The sequence below is a fragment of the Bombus vancouverensis genome, chromosome 7 (genome assembly GCF_051014615.1).
Source record: "Bombus vancouverensis nearcticus chromosome 7, iyBomVanc1_principal, whole genome shotgun sequence".
NCBI lineage: Eukaryota > Metazoa > Arthropoda > Insecta > Hymenoptera > Apidae > Bombus > Bombus vancouverensis.
This window is the reverse complement of record NC_134917.1, coordinates 16,256,622-16,278,800: the sequence shown is the minus strand read 5'-3', so window position 1 is coordinate 16,278,800 and position 22,179 is coordinate 16,256,622. Positions and strand designations below refer to the sequence as shown.

At 39.9% G+C, this 22,179-nt stretch overlaps 3 protein-coding genes across 4 annotated transcripts in view; 1 reads left to right on the top strand and 2 right to left on the bottom strand.

The window, feature by feature from the left end:
- The window catches only part of sim (bHLH transcription factor single-minded), a 31,456-nt gene extending 14,445 nt beyond the window's left edge, over positions 1–17,011 (bottom strand). Inside the window, exon 1 of the mRNA XM_033350726.2 lies at positions 15,839–17,011. Coding sequence (XP_033206617.1) covers positions 15,839–15,854 — 16 coding nt within the window. The 5' untranslated portion in view covers positions 15,855–17,011. The remainder of the gene's footprint in view (positions 1–15,838) is intronic.
- A 1,099-nt stretch (positions 17,012–18,110) lies between these two features.
- On the top strand, positions 18,111–20,912 carry LOC117166623 (CWF19-like protein 1). Its single transcript, XM_033350758.2, has 3 exons — positions 18,111–18,191; positions 19,088–20,374; positions 20,466–20,912. The coding sequence occupies exons 1-3, from the start codon at positions 18,111–18,113 to the stop codon at positions 20,763–20,765; spliced, it is 1,668 nt and encodes a 555-aa protein (XP_033206649.2). The 3' UTR covers positions 20,766–20,912.
- Positions 20,748–22,079, bottom strand: LOC117166629 (putative methylthioribulose-1-phosphate dehydratase). 2 transcript variants are annotated; one of them, XM_076619718.1, is made up of 6 exons: positions 21,940–22,079; positions 21,751–21,845; positions 21,409–21,677; positions 21,104–21,305; positions 20,911–21,020; positions 20,748–20,838 (listed from the first exon to the last, which is right to left on the bottom strand). In XM_076619718.1, exons 1-5 carry the CDS (start codon positions 21,970–21,972, stop codon positions 20,915–20,917), a joined length of 705 nt encoding a protein of 234 aa, XP_076475833.1. In that variant the 5' UTR covers positions 21,973–22,079; the 3' UTR covers positions 20,748–20,838; positions 20,911–20,914. The 2 variants fall into 2 exon arrangements, with proteins under 2 accessions (XP_076475833.1, XP_033206663.1); XM_033350772.2 differs by lacking the exon at positions 20,748–20,838 and having other exon boundaries at positions 20,847–21,020.
- Positions 22,080–22,179: the final 100 nt, after the last annotated feature.

Below are 22,179 nucleotides of genomic sequence, written 5' to 3'. Positions count from 1 at the left end.
GAGAGAAAGTAGATCGACGAGGATTTTCAAACTGACATGTTTTGGAACAAACTTCGATATCTTTCTGAGATTCTTTCCGTCTCCAACTATCGACATAAGGATCGCTCTTTAAAACAACACGACGACCATGAAACTCGCCAGTGGACGCCATCTTCTACGTTCGCGTTATACGCGCGCAACTCGATCAAATACGTTTACTCTCTAACATTAACACTTACATAGGAATTCGTTCGTGACACTTGGACACTTGAAAGATTCCGCGTGCTCCTCGTAACATCGAGTTGACCACGTGTCCTGGACGACACGGACGATTTTCACGGAACTCTCGGCTATATCATCGAATTTGTTCCAACATTTTCTTTCAATCGCATACACACTTGTGCGCACACACATATACACACATATATACACATATATATAATCATTAATACGCATTAATACGCATTAATGCGCATTAATACGCGTTAATGCGCATTAATACGCTTCCTCCGAACGAAAATAAAAATAAAGAAAGATTCAGAGATAAAACGGAGGGAAAGTCCTCTGAAATTTGAAAATTTTGATTCCTATCACGACCTTGAAAATGCATATGGAATGAATCTCGACAAGAGATACACGCACCACGACTGACGTCCTTTGCACTGAAATTACGACTAGCGTACAAAGTTGTGGAAACCTCGTGTCGCCTTTCGTCTTTTTCTCTTTCCCTCCGTCGGCATATTTCTCCTCCTACTGCTGTTCCTTCGCTTTCATCTCATCCCCGATGCTGTTTCTCGATGGGGTAGGTAAGCCGTGAGGTACCACCCTTATTTTAAGCTCCACCCTTGGAGCAGGGTCAGCCGAAAGACCCCTCTGTACACGCACGTGAAAACTTCTCTGTCTGGGTTCTCCGTTGTAGGCGACAGAGACGAGATAGAAAGATGAAACGAGAGGAGAGTAGACTAGCTACAGAGGGGAAAGAGAAAGGAACGGAAGGGCGAATGAGAGAAAAACAGCAGAGATTGTCGGAGAAAGCCCAAGTGGTCCGCGCTGGACCGTCATATATATCGAGGTGACGGGTGACAAAATCGAAAGCAAAGACGATCGCTGGTGGTTGTACTGTTCCATTATCGGGGTTCCCGCTGCGAGACACCCGTAGCTGGCCTCGACTTTACCCACAATTACTCGTCAATCTGAAGAAAAAACTGTCGGAAGTTCGAGCTATTGAAATATTACAAGGGTAATCGTCGGAACTACCGTTCCGATTGCCGAACAGAATTTATTACCTGTCTGTTCGTTCTTTTAAGGACGTGCAACCACCTGTATTTTATACGATAATTATACGAGAGATTATTAGAGTAGACACTTTCTAATTTCGTCGGAACTGCGTTGCAGCATTTTGTATAAAAACGATGGAAATTTTGCGATAAAATGTACAATACAGTTGCGTAAGAGGAACGAATCGTTTGTCGGTTGACTCAGCGTCGAAACGAATAATAGCGAGAATAGAATTTTCTGAAACGATGTTCGGAAAGATTTCGCAGCCCGATGACGAAGTTTGAGACGCGACGATCTCGTCGCGTGTGCGAATTCTTCCGGGGCAAAAACCACAAGAAGACTGTGACAGGTTAGAACCTCGTTTTATGACTGGGCTATATAATCACCTTGCTGTGCACCTTTTTGCCAAGAGCAAAGTGCATTTCGAAATGGGAAACATGTGTCGCCAAAATGTTTCGCATAAAAGAAAGAACCTGCCGTTACCGGAACACAATGTCCACGACCTTAGGGAAACACGTTTCTCGTCTCCTGGCGTTAGCCTCGCAAGCTTACTTTGGTATTCTCTGTTAAATACTTTCTATACGCCTTGGCTCGGGTCGACAGGTAGAAAACATCTAATACGAAACATGTGCTTCTTCCTCGCCTTCTGTCGTCATCCTCGCACCTTTCCAGGACTAAGACGAGACTACAACGGTTGCTGGTAGTTTATTTGCGAACCGTCATACCAATGGATACCCGCGGTACGCTTTAGCTACACTTAGTTGCAACTCGTAGCTGCACCTCAGCTTGGTCAGGACTATCCGGGGAAACGTGTCATTCGAGGTCATCGATTCATAAATATTGATTTTTTCAAGGATAAAGTGACTTTAGGACGTTCGTTTTACGGAGAGAAATATTTTTCTTGGATATCTTATTTTTTATATTTATGAAGTGGTTAGCAGAAATTTTGTCCGGGCAGGACAAGAAAAATATTTCGTTGTACAAAAGATACGATCGATGTACGCGATAAATAGTCCAGTAATATATTTACGTGATATACGTACAATCTTTCAATGCATATAATGATATTTAATACATACATTTTTTTTTTTTTTTTATTTATTTGTTGAAATTACAATCAATTCTCGCATTGAGGATTTTCAGTAATTTTTCTGGCGTGGCGCAGTGACATGGACTAATACATACATATATGTAATAATATTCCTATTCAGCGACGGTCGAATACGGTGTTCAATTTAAAGTTTCCTCTACTTATGGATTACAATTTACGATGGAGTGCCTAGAAAATTTCTAAACTGTTGTCATTCGTTGAACACGTTATATATCAATAAGGAAAGGAACAGTCGCGTCGATTAAAATCAGGCGTACTTGCACGAAGAATTCGTAAAATATTTACGAACAAGCAACATCGTTAAAGGAACGAAACCAAACACACGTACGCATTCTCTTCCGTGTTTCGTAACCCGTGTCGTTTTTAAACAAACGAATTTCGAACGCTCTTTGACAAAACAAGACAGCAGCGATATTCCCTCCCCTGATCGATCCGCGATATCGTTTACGAACACGCTTTCTCCAACGTTTTGAAAATCTGAATATCTTTCTCTCCCCTCGTACTTACGAATTCCAAAATCTCCGATTCATCCGATGCCGAGTCTATTATCTTCCCAAACGTCTTTACGAGCAAACGTTTCCCAAAATCGGGAATCACTTGGAATTTTCAAAGAAATATCACGGCGTAGGATCTGAGGAAACAAGAATGTCTGAATCGTGACACCTCAATGGAACATGGTCGACCATTAGAATTAATGAATTCGTCGGTCCTTTGAGCAAACCCTTGGTAAACTCGACAAATCGATTCGGTTTCGTTTTGGAGCGTATCCAGCAGTGCGATACTAGGTCAAACCGTGAATTACCATCGTCGAACGATTACGGTGGTACACGTAGAAAAGTCGTATACAAGCGGGGGGCACAGGCAACACAATTCTTGTCGTTCGTGACCGTCTCAATGCATTGTGGAGGGTGCGCGAGCCTGCAACTCCGCAACGGCTTAACATCGGCTCACCTACATTCTCGTTGTCGGATACAACGCATAACCATCCCCTGCGCTCTTTTTTCTGGCTGTTACACCCCCGCTGTACATTCTGCTACGTCCTAAGAACGCCCTCGTGTTGGACAAAAAGACAAGGGGGCTGGTACATGCGCGATTCATCATCCCCCTTTGGTCACGACAGAAAATCCATTCACCGATCCCACGACACAACGGACCGAGAGTGTGCTTGCGCATTTTAACAGTCCGAAATAAGGTTGACTGGTCGACGTGGTTGGTCTAGGTCTAGGTAGACAGGACTTGATTTGTTGGTGGGACGAATTTGAACTCCTATTTCCGGAGATTTTTGCTCATTTTTGGGCACTGAACAGGTTTCAATGTAGTAAATCCGAAAAGAACGATCGACGAAAGTAAGTAAGAAGTGAGGATGGAAAATAATTATAACAAAACATCGCTTCAATTCACGATTGTAAGAATAGAAGAGGAACCATTAAGGATACGGTATTTTATATAGAAATTCTTTAATATCGGATGAAAGTGCGATCGTCATGAAAATAGTAAAAATTGTACAATCATTTTGAATATTCTTCCGAAGAATTTATGCTAACGCGTAAGAAAAATTAACGTAAAGGCCAAGTTCGTCGCGATTGAATTTCATTGCCCTGTTTGAAAGGACCGTACGGTGATGTAACTCGATCGTAGCTTAAATTAAATATTAGCATACAGCGTGTTCGAGCATAAACCACGATATTTACGTTAACCATAGGTACGATACGAACGATAGCGAGTATGGACCTATTCCATTAAAAGGACGAACACAATTGGCCACGTTTCACCCCAATGTGATTCTTCTTGGCGCCATATGACAAGTCCACTTTATCCTTAGCCTTACATCTCGAAGATTCCATTTTCTTCCTCCAAGGACACACCACCTCCGTCGGATGAAAATATCCGAATCCGAAATTCGTATCTTCTTCCTGTATTAAAAGCGTTCCGTGTAATTTTATCATCGAATATTTTCTACGAAACGTTTGGAATATTTGATATTCGGTTGTCGTTGTATTTACCGAAACATTTCAGAAAATGTTCAAGGGAAAACGCGTAAAATTTACGCGTGGGATGCGCATTCACCGAATGGCAACATCCGGTGTTACGTTTCTGTCGCATCCATCGGTGCAAACTCGGAATTGACGGAATAATCGGACACAATTTATTCTCATTGAGGGATGCACGCATTCCGACACTTTCATAGAGCGCGTATTTGCGGCGCGCGAACAACCGTGCCATTTTCTCGCTTGCACACACGGCTCGTGTGTGCTCGATCATGGAAGACACGGCGGTATTACGGATACGAAAATAACGTCGACACGGCACGCGTGTAAATCTCAACAAATATTATCTTTGTCACTATTCCCACGCGCGCACGGATCTTGCATATTTGCTCAAAAACTATAGGGTACACTCGATATTAATCCTCGGTTCTCGAACGACGCCTGTTTCCTCTCTGATATCGCTCCGAAGACGTACAAGCTGCACAATTTATCTCGTCTACGCCTTATCGGACATTTTGGTCAAATATCGGAATTAACGAGATTGTCGCGAATCTAGCGAACATCGTTCGATTATACCGATTCGGTCAAAAAGTTCGTAGGCTGGTCGTTGTACGACGATGAATCTGCGAATGCGCGCCTAAATATGCAACAAAGGAAGCTGCGAATATTTGCGTAACTTTATGTTATCACAAATACGACTAGATAAATTCAATCTAAATAGATTTCTATTTTTTACAAATAGACTGAGAATGTTTATACGTTCGCAGGAAATATTTAAGCGCTTTTAAAGGATCAATAAGCAATCAAGAATGTACATGGCATGTAAAGATATATAAAATATCCAAAGTATCATACCGTGTAAAACAAGCGTTCGTCACGAACGGTATTTCTCTAGTCATGTTCGTAAGAATATGAATTTATATGTAACGAATATGTCGAGTTATGATAAATATCCTACTCTGGATATTTTCTAGATGCGTTTCTTCCCTTCAGACGCGTCCGGTATATTTTTCAACGTTTACATTTCTCGGAAATGCCTGAACATCGACTGATAACCAAACAACTCAATCCACGAACCTTTTAACTTAACTATACATCACGTCATTCGCATCATCGTAGAATTGTTTAAATACCCCTTGTAATCGCATGAACTTGACGTTTCTAACCGAAGCAAACTAAATAGCCATTCGATTTCTTTGTGATATCTTTTCTCTTCCTATCTGAAGCACCAACACGTGTTCTAACGATCAAAGTACCTTCTGCTTGAGTTGCATGAACTCCTTCCACGTGGAGTCTTCGCTACTTGGAACCGCGGCTCGTTTAAATTGCGCTACGAGCCATGTTTCTTTTCCATTTTGCTGACCACGTAGAATCACGAGGACCGGTCTACGCTTCGCTGGCTGACATATCTGCGTTCTTACGTAGCCACCGTTTGATACGTAGACGGTACAACACGTGGCCCCGTCCAGCATAACCCCACGGTCTCCACTACTTACTCCATTTACTTACAATGTTGTTCGTGAACCCAACAAACAACAGCCAGTCGAGAAACGTATAAAGACGGTAATCTTACACCTTTCCTCCCCCGTTCCACGCTTACTCCTCGAATCGTGCACCTCGGATTTCTCTACGTCTTTCAGCCAACGTTGATACACAGCGAGCGACAAGCTGGCTGATCTCATTGCGTTGGCCGAGCGTTTATTTAAAAGAAACATGCTACCAATTTCTCGCTATGAAGCGTGTGCATTCGTTGCATTCGTGCTAGGTAACGACGGAGCAGAGAATTCACAGTTCGCTTCTGTTCTTTCTTTTGGAAGAGTTCGAAAGGAAGCTTCGCAGGTTTATGAGATTTCTGCGCGATTCTTTCGCTGGTTATCTCAAATACTATGCCAATGCCAGTGACGATACAGTGTCAGTGTATGTAGGTAATCCTTTGTCGGAAACCGATATCTTCTGCGTGTGAAGACAAAGACAGCTGAGGTAGCTACGAAACTATCGTATTCGTTATAGCATCCACGTGCTAATTAATTAGATTCGGGTATATCGAATCGCGTATCAGTCGGTAGTACCTTTATGCGTCTGGGAAAATTTGATACTGCGAACACACAAAGTATAGAACCTGATGAAAAATACCTCGTTAGAGGATAAGGATGTGTGCAAATACGTTTTGTAGCCGTTTTATGCGTATGCGTGTACGCAGAATGAAAGCGAAAGCGCGATCCACAGTGTTGTGATTGATGACACTGCTTCGAGTTAACTGGCGACAGGATGAGCCAATAAAAGATAAACGAATTTTGGAGTATTCCTAGGTTAAGGATGTTAAAAGTGTTAAAAGGGCTGATGGATCAGCAGCACCGGCCACCCACGAATTCGACACCTTGTTTAGACGCCAGAGTCGCGATGCTGAAACGTGAGAGGTAAGTGTATAGGCCTGTAAACTCGTGCCAGGCAACGATCGTATCGTTAAGTTGTCGCATGCGGTAGATGGAAGTTGTAGACGGTTGCCGAATTTGTTCTACTTTCTCGGAACTCTTTCGGAACTGTCGTGCTCCCGGAAATACATCGCGCGCCTCGACAAAGCGCTCTTTCAGATAGGAATTTAGAAAGTTTCGGCTATTGTCTCCGTGGATCGCTAATTGTAGGGTGAAGCAAAACGGGGATATTTTATCCGACTGACAATGACACGTACGAGCAACAATTAGAGTAACGACAATCTGCTCCCTCGTGGACGAGGGAAAAAAGAAATACGTAACAACCCTTCGGGACGAAGAGGAAACGTCGCGCGCGTCAGAAAGCCTCCCTCGTACGTAACTACCCGCGTAAACCACCGAACAACGACGTGTGCGTGCACAGAAGCGAAACGTTTCCACGAGATCGTGTGCGTACGTACCTTAGTCGCAACGACGATATAGTTCTCGGAGTGCTTTCGGAGAAAAAGACGCGGCGGAATGAGGGATGAACATACAGAGGAGAAAGGCTGGCTAGTAGAGAAGTCGCCCTCTCATTCACGTTGTTAGTTGGTACCTCGTTGAGAAGATGGGGAGGGTAGAAACGATGGAACTACATCGGAGAAAGAGAGAGAGACTCGCACCCCGACGGTCTCGAATGGGCGAGGCCCCCAAGCTTTTCATCCGCGAACAGCCCGCCCTTAAACAGCCCTAAACTAAGTCACTTCAGTCCTGACGTTAAGTGTGACTGATCGTCCAGGCATGCCTCTAAAATGGCCACCCAACGTACACTATGTCATCCCCGGTACCGATCACGAACCGCTAGGAATCACACCGACAGCAACCAGTCGTCCCTATACGTACATTAACGATTGTTATCTCAGACAGTGGAAGCAAACGCGAACTAATTTACGATACTCGAGAGAAAGTGAGTAATTTGTTGTATAGCTTTAAACGTGGCCGGAAAATATTCAGCGCAACGATTAAAATTATGCTTTTAATAGAGAAAGATTGTTTCTTCGACATAATAAACGTGGTAGAAACTTGTTAGAGGTAAAAGGGCGACTGCTGTCGATGCATCGGTGGTGTTCATGTACTATTTTGATCTGAGAGGTGTTTCACGCGGCGATAACGAGCAAGGCCATCGCGGAATTCCAAGTTCGATGGTGTTTTTCGAGTATCTTCTCTTTGTAAACGATTTGTACGCGACGCGAGCATGGTCACCGTTATCTCGGTCGACGGCGATAATTCCGTGCAAAAATGGATAATTGGTGTCGCCAGTGTTTTCCACTTGGACACGTACACTGCGTTGAATGACGCCACACTCTACAAAGTATAACATCCTACATACGTCGCTTGCATAGGACGCATCGTTGCGACGAGCGTATGCAAGGAAAAATATTCTCCAATTACGCCTGACGGTTTTGCTCGCCGAGGAAATCTATGGAAATTTACCGTATTCGGTTACAACTTCATCTTACGTCTTTCTGTCAAAACTTCACCGACGCATTTCAATTTCATAATACGAAAGATACGCGCGCGAGAGAGAGAGAAGGCGTGTTAGCTTGCAAAAATTCTCAAGACACTTTCACGCGACCTTAATTAAAGGAATAATTTCTAAAGTTCTTGAAGATCGTGAGAGGGGTCGTTAAATAGGATGTTGTTTAAAACGATACGATCCCTAGCGCCAAGATTAACATACACTATTATTCTACACTTTGGCTCGCGGCCAAGCAATCCGACTTCCTCGCTGTTTCATTGACGTCACGATTTTCATAGATAATTCTCGCGTTTCCCATTTTCTTCCAGTTAAAATACCGAAATTTCGTTTTACTTCGAACCCTCGTTGAAAATTCTTTCAACGCTTTCCTTTTTGTATCTCAACTATATTGATTATATTTTGAATACGATGATATGTTATAAATACTTAACAATTGGAAGGATTCGATCATAGAAGCGTTTGAAGAAATGCCGAATAAACTACAGCGTGTCACGTCTAAATCAAAGGAAGGGAAAGGACAACACCAACGATTTCCGCGGTCCGTTGAAATCCCCGATTTTCACCCTGACGCGCGGAAGAATTATGATATAGAGAACGATATAAATTGAGTACACAAATCAAAGAAGAAGAAGTCGAGGAGATCAGTGTTTACTACAAATATTTGTAAAGCAGCGTCTAGACCCTAGACAGTCTTAGATAAATCACTAGCGACACACTCTTCGTCTTTCGTTCTTCTGTTCTAAAAGATATGAACATGAATATCGAAAAATGTTCGTTACACTCGCGTTTATTAATTATACGTAACGAGTTATATGGGATATATGGATAAACGATTCAAATTTTACAAGTATCCGTCCCTTCGAAGAATTTAGTGCTACGTTTCAATGAAATGAATCCTCGTCGTGTACCTTAAAAAAAAGAAAAAAAAGAAAAAGACAGAGAGGGAGAGAAAAAACGCTGCAAGTATCAGTGACATCTTGCAACGCAATAATTTCGTTGAAATATTGCCACTTTGATGATTGGACTGTGCTCGACATCCAGCCGTTCGTAAACCTAAAGGGAATAAACGCTTCACGCATTCCTGATGCGTCTCACAGTCTTTACGGCTTATTATCACCTCCTCGTTTTTGCACTCTCACCCCGAGGTATACATCAGCGCTCGGAGGTGGTGCGCGTCAAAGGAAAACGGGTCGTATATTTGCAGTGTTTCTGCGAATCCACGAGGCCACTTTCAGAGAAAGTATAACAATTGACTAGCGAATTTGTTCGTTTCCTGGTACACCTTCGAGAGTATCATGCGGTATATAATGTTTGGAACGACATTCGAAGTTACTACGTACTTTCTTTACTATCGTTGGTTGACTATCGCACGATCGTGCTTGCGAATAACATCGATCGATGAGTTCTATTCATTCTTCCCTCTTTTTCGATCAGAATCGAGAGTCTCGCAGCAATAAGAAGACACGGTGCAACGTTTCAATCGTTAAGTTAAATGAAAGGTGCGAAAGTTCATTGGTACGAATATCGTCTGACTACGAATTTGATTACTTGGAAGCGAAACTGTCTGTTTACTGGCGCAGCCCCGCCAATCGGTATTTTTCATTTCATTATCCTTCTCTTTGCTTTTCTTTCTGGGTTGACGAATTTTAGTAACAGACTTTCTGTGTATTTTGAGGAGACGAATGCTTTGTTTTGTAACGAAATGTAAGATGGAACACACAGGCAATCGGTTCCGACGAAGCAGCAGTTCCTCGGGTCCGTGTTTCGTTGCTTTTGCCATTCGATTCGGCTGTAAACGCCACGACTCGTCTCGCGGTCCGTGACGCCTTTGCTATAGAGAAGAGAAGGCAGTCAAAGAAAGCGAGTTGGTCTTCTGCTGAACCACGGTTTGCCTTATATTCTGCTATGAAAAATCGCTGCCACGGAGAACCACGAATCACACGTGTGAAAATCGACGACTCAGCGAAATATAAAAAAGAGACTCATTTCATCGGACGATTAATCGCGCGTTTAATTTATTCCGCGTTTAAAACCGGGCTTTACGCGTTTATTTATACATAATACATGTAACGATTGCAAAATATCGTCGGTAGGATCGACGGACGAGGCGCCACAAATTCTCCACCGCGCGCGCGTGACCGAAAAAAGGTTATTTAATCGCGCGATACAGATATTTATCGGCTGATGGAATTAATCGACGAAGCTGGGATGCAAGCAGACATTCGCGCGTGGGAAGCGGCGTGTCGATCAAAACACGTAGAAACGAAAAGGACGAGAAATAAACGTGGGAGGAAGAACAAATCGGTGTTCGGTTAAGTACCAACGGTGTAACCTTGGACGCCGCTACGATAACAAGGATGTCTGTTATGCTGACGAGGCATCTTGTACCATAATCAGACTTGCATATATCATAAGCATCAACTACACGCGCAATAAAAATATGCATGTGAGTGCAACGACAACGGGACAGCTACGGTACATCGAGAACTATCTCGAAGGTTATCAACGATCACCGTGAAATCATTAAACTCTAGTTTCTTCTACATGAAGCATTTTTCGCGTACAGAGGATGGTCGAATAGAGAAAACGACGCGGAGAAATTCTTCGCTCTTTGTCGTGGTATAATTGATAACATTTTTTAACGATTGAGTCATCGGTATATTAGAACTCTGGACAAAAGGAATCGCGGAGTAAAAAGTAAAAAAAATCTTAATGCAAAAATCCTGAAAGAACGAGGGTATCTATTTAAATCGTCAAAAATAATGTATAACGTGTAAAAAGAATTATTTCTATCTGTTTTCTTTATCAATAAGGAATGGAAGAGAAATAACGTAAAGTTAATTTAGCTGGTCGTAATGTCGGCGTTGTCGCCGTTGCGAATTAAGAACTGGGCCCAGGACCCAGTCGATGACAAAAGGCAACGCAGAGCCTGACGAAATTCTCGAATCTCACGTGGTCGTACGCCATAAGCCACGATGGGGGTTGCCTGCCGTGACGACCCGCGACACACGTTGCTCTTTTTTTACTATTCGCCACGTTCCCTCGGCCCTCAGATCCGTGGCCGCTTTTATTTAACGATTTCTCTCCCGTTTCACTAAGCCAACCCGATACACGGACGAACTTCGACCGAACGGCCTAGCAATTTAGCAGGATTATTGGAAGTCGTAGCTCGAGAGGCGGAAGAACCGCGACTGTTGGCAGGAAAAGAGAAAAATTGCCTGCGAATCGCTTCCTTTCGTCGGCAAAAGTTTCTTTGCGGGGGAAAAAAAAAGAAACGAAAACCAATCGAATCTCGATAAAACGCGATCATTACTTCTATGAACGATACTACAGATACCGTGGATATTTGTGAAAATTTGTATTTTTATGTAAGTCAGAAGAATGGAACTTTAGGTAGACAATCGTTTTAATATTTTTCCGCAATATTTCGTATCGTGTGCATTCTGTGCATCTTCGAATCTTCCACGAATACACGAGATCTGCGGTGCAGTAATAACTTTGACGAACGTTATGCACCTAGTACGAAGATACAATTGCAAAATCGATTTAGAGTTAGGATAAATACTCACTCTTCATATTGTATTCAGATTATCCAAATGCCCACTTACTCAAATGCCAATGATACGTAGCACATCGATCGTACTGACAAAGAGAAGCACGAAACTTTCCCGAGGATAATAACGATTCAGTATCATTTCTTCGATTCGATGAGTCGGGTCAGAGGACAAGAGACGGCGGAACTTAAAGTCGTCGTAAGCAAAACTAAACTTCGAGCTTGACTCAGGATCCCGATGTTACATATCTCCCCACCACGGGGGCCCCATTTTAGTCATGTGGGAATTACATGCACGAGAATGGTTACAGATTTCACGTAAAGGAAGCTATCTCTCTCTCTCTCTCTCTCTCTCTCTCTCTCTCTCTCTCTCTCTCTATCCCCTCTTCCTTTATATCCTCGTCACTTAGTATCTCAAGGAAAAACGATGTTGCCGAGGACTACGTCACCCCTTTATGTGTCAAAGACTGTCAATCGCATTATTTATATTCCGTTTGTCGAGGAAACAAATTTTTTCTTCATTTCGCGTGTTTCTTTTTTTTCCTTACAATATTTCGCTCGAACAATCGCGATCATTCGTAGCGATTATTTTTTCTGGTAGTCATCGATCGTCGTAAATTCATTGTACGATTGTATCGAACGTATTTCCACTTCGCTACTATGAAACAATCGCTATGAACGGTAAAAATGAAAAAAAGAGAGACAAGCGAATAAAATCTGTTAAAAGGTACAATTACGAGACGAATAATTGCACGAGTAGAAGAGATGGAAAAATACGGATGAACGGTGGTTCTCGACTAGTCGCGTGAAATTTATTTACTTGTTGCGCTATAAACGAACGCGATAATGCTTGTACCGGCGATCTCGTGCCATTTAGAGGATGCAACGTCGTAAATCTTGATCGGACAAGCACCGACCGCGGTAGGAGGTCTCAGGGAAGTATCGGATGTCGTGTTTCTACACATGTCGAAACGCTTAAGTCGTTTTCACCTATCCGCCCGCTAAAACGAACATGTAACAGCTGGACCGTTTTGCGGTTTCTCTGATCCTAAGCGAGATCCCTCCGGAAAATGATCGCGATCACTTTTCTTATGTTCACGCCTTCGTTTCCTCTTCAAACAACGAGGAAATCGAGACAAATACGAGGAAACGACTTCCTAATCGTTAATTCTGTTACAATTCTCGAATTCTTCGTGTCTCGACTCGTTCTAACCGAAAAACGAATCTCTAATGTTTTAGGAAAGTCTTTGACATAAAATTGAAACGAGACTCCGTTCCTTTTTGATTTTGTTCAAACGTAAAAAGATATCCAATGATAGAAAAAATACGACAGGCTGGAAGCAGTAGAGTTAAAATTCGAGTGATTGATAATTACCAACGTAATAAAATAAAATAAAATTTTTGTTCCGAGGCTCGTAAAATCTGTCGATCGAGTTACCATGGACGATATGACGCTTGAAAGGGAATGGAACAGAGAATAGCTTTGTATCACGAAGCACGAGAACTCGAATGTAAATGACGTCTACGATACGCGTAGTCATTAACGAAGAAGTTTTTCTTTGGAAATAGAGAGCGCAGAGAGAAAAGGAAGGAAAAAGTAGGAGGCATAAAAATTCGTCGACAACGCTGTGACGTCGGGCAACCCGTGCACGGGGGTGATTCGTGTAGGAACGCGATTTTATGGGCCTCTGTATATTTGCTCTCTCGGTCTCGGGCGTTGAACGGCCAAGCCGTGATTTAACGACGTCGACAAATTTGATTTGTTTCCGATAGCAGGGACGGGAACGCGACAGACTAAATAAATTTTTGGCGCGAGTCTAATTTTAGAACCGTTGCATCAAGTAAATCGAAAGGTTGCAGGAGAAATAGAAACTGAACGTTTCTTTATCGTTGGTAACAACGAAGAAAGTCGTCGAACAGAAGTTGCCATTGTTGCCATTGCCATTTTTAAATTTCTACGAATTTGAATTTGCAAAATGTGATTATTCCGGGACTATTGTGTCGCGAAGCTGAGAGTCGGAATTACCTAAGTGATGTTTACGCACGTGCCAGGATGTTGCATGCTGTACACTCGTGCGGACTTTACAATCTTACTATTATTAGTTGCTGAAAACGTTTCAATTTCAAAGTATGTAACAGCGTTAATCGACGATCTACATTTAAGACGTCGTTCTAGCGAGAAGTGCGTCTCTGCCAGCAGCAAATAAACAATCCGTTCTATATCTAACTTGATCCTTTATTATTTTTCCGATAAAGATTCTCAGAAACTCGTACGAATAACGCCTTCGTCGTGTATCCTGAAATAATTTAAACAAAATAAAAAAAGAAACAAACATCGAAATATCTCTAATAACGATCTCTCGCTCTTTCTCTTATTTGGATCAACCGAACCGGTTCAAGTTTCAGAATCTATTCTAAAACAACCGTGTGATGAAAAATAAAAAAAAAAAAAAAATGCGACTCCTAAAGTGTTTCGCTGTAATACAAATACAGATCTACGTATTATGAATGACACATAGTTCGAAAAAAAGAAAAAAAAAGAATTTTGAAAATACGCAGTCGATGTTTGGAGGAGGAAAAAGAAGGAGAAAAAAGTGCAGCGACGGGTTCTGCAGCAAGATTTACGCGACAGCTGCGCGGACGCATAAGTTTTCTCTGTTTCGTGAGCCACGGAAGGGTACCGAGCAGGACACGGAAAAGGATCACGTTCGAGAACCGGACATTTTCCTTACAAATGACTCTAGGAAACGACACGCCCCTTGTCGTAACGGCACGTAACACGCGTTCCTATTTACTTTAGCAGCGTTTAGACGCGCCGAAAACGGTGACGCGTTTCGTTGCACCTATGACACGCACTGGTTATCTTGAAATAGGGTGCTGGGTTCATCCGTCTTGAGGTATCTTCGAGAACTCGATTTCCACCCCTTTCCCTTTCCTCCGGCAAATGTTTTCGAAACGAGGCACTTAAGTGATTAGAACGAACGTCGAACAAGCGTGAAAACTGACACGCGCGCCTGTTACGCGTTAATTTATCGCGTGCGTATCGCGTTCTCGATTCATCGATAGAGAACAAGCACGGTGAAACTGCTCCAAGGGTTTTTAATTCCTGCAATTTCTACTTGGAATAGAAGAATTATGCAATTCGTAACGAAAACAACGCTAGTCCGATTTTCCCCACTTTTTAGACGATAAAGCACCGTAATAACGGTAACAGTAAATAGTCTCGTCATAATTTAATTAGATACGTTTAGAATTATTATATAATACGATGAACGTCTCGTTCGAGAAAATGGAAATACATTGGACCGATATAGAAAGATGCTTCGACGACGGTCGCTTTTGTCACGATGGATCGACGATTATGGAAATCCTAGTTTCTCAAGGAAGCTATCGAGAAAGGGGTGTAATATTGATTTTTGAATCTCTCGTGAGACATGCGGGTACCGTAACGTAATATGTATTGGGATACGTTCGACGGATATAGACGAACAATTTGCCAGCATCCGAACTACGGAGTCAAATTACACCTGTACGCGTGTAAATCGTTACGTTTTGATCAAGATCGGAAACGATCGACGCGACTGTTATTTTACGATTTGATTCTTGCTACTGCCTTTTCGCCAATTCCTCAAACCTTTTTCGCACGTTCGTCCTTTGAGAGATGCTTATCAAAGTATCGGAAGAGAATCGTTTGTACGTCCAAATCCATCGGGGGAAAAAGTTTGAGATCTTGTAAAATCGTTTGAATTTTCAGATCGAACTTGAGAAACCTCGAATTTGACTTTCAATTTGAAAATTTTCATTTCCGTATCGAACTCGCGTTTAAATCTGGATTTCGTTCGATTCCAAAGTATTGCAAGTTGCAAACAAACATACATATTTCTCTCTTTTACGATATTTATAAATTATATCTCGTACTTACCTTACGATTATTTATCAAATCAAATACGACAGTGTAGTAAATCCGACAATGTTACTTACCTTCGAATAAACCCATACTCTCACCGGTGTTTCACCGGGGAAAGAGTCAATTAGTCACCCTCGGTGCGAAAGTGATTTTGGCAGCGGGGACGTCTCAAAGAGCGAACACTTTGATCAAGCCGTCGGCACTTGACGCACTTCGGTCGTTCGCGGAATTCCATCGAATATTATTGTTAATCTCTTTACGTATCAACTAATTCTACCGATTACATCGTTGCTTTCGATCGTTACTTTACACCATTGTTAACCGTCCCATCTTACGAACGTTCAAGAGCAAAGTTCTTATAAAATGTTGGTAAAAATATTTTTCCACGTATACTGTTACAAAATGGATAGATATTTCACAGTCTTACGCACTTAACGTTCCTCGTATCAGGTTCGTTCGATTCTTAAGTCTTGAGAAAAATTACTTTTCACTTGCTCTCACGCACATCATCCGACGGAACTTCGATGAACGCAACTGGAAACCCTGGCTTCCGATTGTAACGCATCGAGGACGTGTCACTCTTTAACGATACTTGTTACATATGTATTAATCGATCTCAAATAACGGCCATCGTGTATAGCACTTACGTGTTGGAATAACGCGAGAACTATAAATATTTAATAGTTGGAACATTACATGTTATATATTTCGATATGTTTAAGTTATGATTTTATCAGTAATTAAATTCTAGGTATCTTTTCGTCGTTCTTAACGTATTTGGTCCTAATTTAATTCAGTGGCAATTTTAATAAACGGTTTAAAATGACAATTTAGAAATTTCTTCATTTCTCTTTTAAGTCGAAACTTGTTTTAAACACGCGCGCTCGCTTTGAGAAAAATGTACGTATGTGCTGGCTGACGGTCGACGATCGAAAATGCGCGCGCTAGCCCTCTGGAAGCGGGAGTGCCCTCAAAGATGGCGCGACATCTTTTTTATCCGGGGGATGCACCTCGCGGGATCAATTCATTGGGCCGTGACTACGCGTGTGTACTATTAAAACAGTGCCGTACGCATTTAGGTATACAACTGGATGCACGGTGCACGCTGGACTCCCCACCGTACCGTGGACCAGCGTTCCTCCAACTTGCTACCCTTTCTTCCATCTTTCTCTCTCTGTTCGCGCCTCCCTTTCTATCCCTCTTTTCGTCTCACTCTCGTCGTCTCTCTCTTTCTCTTTGTTTCTCCGACTCCCTCTATCGTTCTGGATTCTGCAAAAGCTTTCGTCGTACCAACGCAGCCGCATAACCTCACGAGTTGCGCTTGTGGCAATGATTTCTAACGTAGGCGGTACTTAAGCCCCAGTTTCATCCCATCGTGACCTGATAAAGGCTTTCATCGGGATAACGCAACAATTATACGACGTTGTTCGCGTAGATTTCTATTCGGAAATGATTGGTATTAATCGTGAATAATTATATTTCTAGCTTTCATTCGATCGATCGTACGTTCACATTGAAAAATATGAGATTTTTACGGATTGTATCGGCGTTTTGCAGTCAGAAAGTTGAATAGAGGGTGGTTGAGAACCACTGAACTATGTATTACACCAAGCATTGTTATACGTCTAGATAACGCCTCCCGTTCTGATTGGTCGGTTGGGTGGTACCACATGCCACGCCTAGTGTCGACTCTATGTAAGTAACTATCCCCACCATAATTTTACTAGCACAGACGTACATACCAACCGTATCCGTTCGCTTCTTCTCGTTCTGTTTCATATGTATAATATGTCTCCAGCGTTGCTTCCGTTGCCGCCTCTCTTTGTCAACGGTCCTTTCCTCTTGTGTTTCTCTTTTTATTATTCCTGTTCGCCGCAGCAACTGGCTAGGTTATACGAATGTCTTATATATATATATATATATATAAGTGCGGCTGTGTTCGCTGGTTTGTGTAAAGGTGTGTATTTATTTACACTTCTTTTCGCTACCAGCGAGCGCAGGGGTAAGTTTCCGCTGTTCTCCATATAAATTCTTCCGGTTTCTCTCTATTGTTCGCGGTCAAACATATTTTAAATAAATTCCAGAGGCCATCAAAGATCTTTGCATAAATTTTTCTAAAGATAATAATTTTATGACTTAAAGTTAATTATTTGCCACAATAGATTTTTAGGTTATATAAGATTATCGTTCGATTCTTTGTGCATCCGTCAAGATTGAAATTGTTTGCTTTAAATTAGAAATACCGTCCTTGGAAACTTTCTTTACGGTCATATTTTTGATAGATGCAAAGTTGCGCACGGTTAGCAGGTAGGCAATAAAATTTTACGACGTGGAAATCGTTTCCAGATGTTGAGGATACAAGGTGGTCTATTCGTAACAAGTGTAGCCCTAAAACTACTATGCTATCGCACGAAAACTCACAACAAAGTATGTACATATCTACCTAGTAACTGAATGTTGGAAACTTTCTCTTACTTGACTTAATCTTGGTGTTAGAACCTCGATCTTTTATAGATAACTATCGTTTTAAAATATAGAATAAAGGTTAATTTATGAGTACGCAGAAAATTTTTATGATTTTATATTTTGTGTTCTTATGTACAAGTAAGTGATGTAAGTGATGTATACGTTAAATAATGATCTAAAAAGACAAATTTGTAACGTAATTGTCTGTTTCTATATTTAATATTGTTTGGGAAATATCAACAAGTATTACTGAATGACATTATGTACGTATCAACGATATTGTTTTACGATGTAGTTTGGCATCAAATCAGTGTAAACAATGTAAGTGGATATATCGACTGTAGAAAAGTATGTACTTTGCAAAGAATGAACGATTTCTTTAATGTCCTTTACCATCTTTATCATTTCCATCACTACCGACTCTACTACCATAGGCAATTATTTATTAACATATAAATGTGGTAATTTAAATAGTTATGCTTTCTAGTATCTCTCTTAATTATAGGAAATATAAAAGGATCTCTATCTTTTTCCAAGTGGATAAAACACGATGTTTATTCTCGCTTAGTCTGGTACTATCATATAGTATCAGAATATTATAATAGGGACTTTAATTTACTACATTGAACTAGTAATCTTATAGTAACAAATTGAGATGTTTGGTATGCAGTTATTTAATTATTTCCGTTAAAAACGCGGTAAAACATTAGTCATGGAAAGTGTTAGTTTTATACAATTGAAAATGTTGAAATAATAATAATAGTAATAGAAAGCTATTTTAATTGTTAAATTCATGAATTTTTAATACTATTTCTAACCAATATTTATTGTGTATATATTTACTTACTGAAATTTAGGTTATGTTATTAAACATGACTGAAAAGCAAAAGGTATTACTGTGTGGAGATGTAGAAGGACATTTTAAATTTTTATTCAACAAAATTGATGCTATCAATAAGAAAAGCGGACCTTTCGACTTTTTGTTATGCGTGGGAAATTTTTTTGGCGAAGACAACGCGGAGCTTGAAGACTATAAAAGTGGCATGAAAAGTATACCAGTTCCAACTTATATTATTGGCGCTAACGAGGAAGTTGATTTAGTTAATTATCCAGATGTTGATGGTTGTGAAATTTGTCAAAATCTTACTTATCTTGGAAAACGTGGATTATATACTGCTAGTTCTGGACTTAAAATAGCTTATATCAGCGGTACAGAAAATAACTCGTTGAAAACAAAACCTACTTGCTTCGATGAAAATGATGTAATGTCAATTAAGCAAGCTTGTTTAAAAGGTCAACCTAGTTTTCGTGGAATTGATATATTAATGACTTCACCCTGGCCTGCTTATATTACAAATTTAGATCCTAATAAACCAAACTTGAAATATCAGGGTTCAAAATTAATTGCATGGTTGACTGCCCAAGTAAAACCAAGATATCATGTATCAGCGTTAGAAGGCATATATTACGAAAGACCTCCGTATAGGAATCAAAGTCTACAAGAAGGAAATACTGAAATTGCAACGAGATTTATAGCACTTGCTCCTGTAGTGAACAGTCAAAAAAGGAAATGGTTATATGCATTGAATCTGACTCCTGTTGACCGGACGCGTTTATCCGAGCTAATTATGAAAACTACAGATGAAACAAATATTCCATATCCCAAATCGATGCTATTAAGTGAACCATCTCTACAAAAATCAGAACAACCAAAGCATACACAATATTTTTATGATATGGAATCTCAAGAAACTACTAAAAGATCCAAATCTTACGGTGGCATTAATAAAAAAGTAAAACGAGAATTTGATCAAACAAAGTGCTGGTTTTGCTTATCCAGTCCTGAAGTTTCTAAGCATTTAGTAATATCAGTTGGGATAGAGGTATATGTTGCACTTGCTAGAGGTGGATTGGTTGAGAATCATCTCTTAATTCTACCAATAACACATCATCAAAGTCTTTCTATTCTACCAAAAGAAGTAAAAGATGAAATTGAACAATATAAAGACGCTATAACCAATTATTATGCAACTTTGGACAAAGTACCTGTTTTCTTTGAACGTAACTTCAAAACATCTCATTGTCAATTACAAGCTGTACCTATTCATAAAAATCAAGCAGCAGCTCTGAAAGAAGCATTTGAGGTAAGCACTTTTATTATGATTGCTTAGATGTTGTAAAAATGTAGATATTATATGCTATGATTAGTAGATATTAATAATACTTTTGTTTTAGGAGATGGCACAATGTAATAATTTTAAAATATTGGAATTACCTCCACACACTGATTTACAGCAAATTGCACAACCAGGTGTTCTATATTTTTATGCAGAGTTGCCAGATAGACAAAAGTTATATCATAGGATAAAGAAAGACTTTCCACTTCAGTTTGGTAGGGAGGTATTAGCTTCAGACAGAATATTAGATCTTGATGATCGAGTTGATTGGAAAGATTGTCAATTGGGTCAAGAGGAAGAAATTGAGTTAGCAAAACGAATTAGAAGAGATTTTCAACCATTTGATTTGGATACTTAAAGATGTACAAAAGTTTAAGATATTAATACTATAGTAGGCATATATATATATATATATCTGTATATCATGGTTTCTGAAAAATATATAAAAATATTAATTTATTATCCTGTAAAAGTAATGAATAAAAATATTGTTATTAATTTACAATTTTATTCCTTATTATTATGTACATAATCTTTTGGAACTGCAGCTGGATCTAATCCACTTAGTTTCATTTGTAGAGCTATGTCAAATAGGTAATCATAACATTCCGTCCTAAATAGAGAAAGACATATAATAGATGAAAACAAAAGATATATTTAACGCATTAATAATATTAGTATTAAATTAATACACACATAGTTTTTGCTTGTTGCCATGTATCTCCCCAAACATAAACACCATGTCTTCTTACTAATACAGCACAAGTTTCTGGATAGGCAATGATAGTTTTTTCCAATTCATCTTTTAAGTCCTCTTCAAACGGAGTATTTTCTATTATGGGTACCACTAATTCTTCGTCGTAACGATATGCTTTTCCCAATTTTTGATTCCTTATGCCTACATTATATAATATCGATATATTTTCATAAATAAACGAAAGAGTATATACATATATATTATAATTACAAATACATGTAATAATATAATTATCATTTTATACCCTTTATCATCTCAAGATGGGTAACACGAAATTCTTTCCCAGGCCAATGTAATGTCACCATTACAGCAAATTTTGAATGGGTATGAATTACAGCTCCAGCATTTCTCCTTATATATGCACACATAAATAACGGAGTGCATTGAGATTTCTTCAACTTTTTCTCTACTGGTGGCAGTTCTAAATCATTTCCACTAATATCTTGTACAAACATTTCATCCGGACAAATGCGTTCTTTCTGAACACCGGATGGGGCAATATAAATTTTGTCTCTATAAATATAATTATTATTTTATATTAACATATTAACTTTAATATATAATATAAGAAGACAATATTATTTACTTGTGTTTAATAGATATTCCTCCACCAGTACCAGTTACCCATCCTAGATCATAAAATTGTTTACATAGTTCAGGAATTAAAATTCGTGGATGTTCCTGTAAAATAATAAAAGTATTAAACTTATACATATTGAAGTTATAATATCTATCTGAATAATTATTTTTAAAAAATAATTATTTTAAGTAGTACCTTGTCGTATTCGGTATAATCTGAGGACATCATTAATTATTCTGAAAAATTTCGAACTACCGTGTTGTTTTCTACACACTCATAATCTTATCTATGTACTTTGATCCAGTGATCACGGTATGCGCACGTGCATTAATGTGTGGGTAATAAACTTTTGATAGACCTTAAATTATTTTTTCCTAGATCTAGTTAGTCTTAGACCTAGTTACTTTGACTGCAGTATATATCTGTATAAATCAT

Coding starts and splice junctions, on each gene's coding strand:
- LOC117166629 (XM_076619718.1), bottom strand. CDS start 21,972: ATGATGTCCTCAGATTATACCGAATACGACAAG. Junction 21,846..21,939: donor ATTATACCGAATACGACAAG/GTACTACTTAAA, acceptor ATTATTTTACAG/GAACATCCACGAATTTTAAT. Junction 21,306..21,408: donor CCATCTTGAGATGATAAAGG/GTATAAAATGAT, acceptor TATATAATGTAG/GCATAAGGAATCAAAAATTG.
- LOC117166623 (XM_033350758.2), top strand. CDS start 18,111: ATGTTGAGGATACAAGGTGGTCTATTCGTAACAAGTGTAGCCCTAAAA. Junction 18,192..19,087: donor GCACGAAAACTCACAACAAA/GTATGTACATAT, acceptor ACTGAAATTTAG/GTTATGTTATTAAACATGAC. Junction 20,375..20,465: donor CTCTGAAAGAAGCATTTGAG/GTAAGCACTTTT, acceptor CTTTTGTTTTAG/GAGATGGCACAATGTAATAA.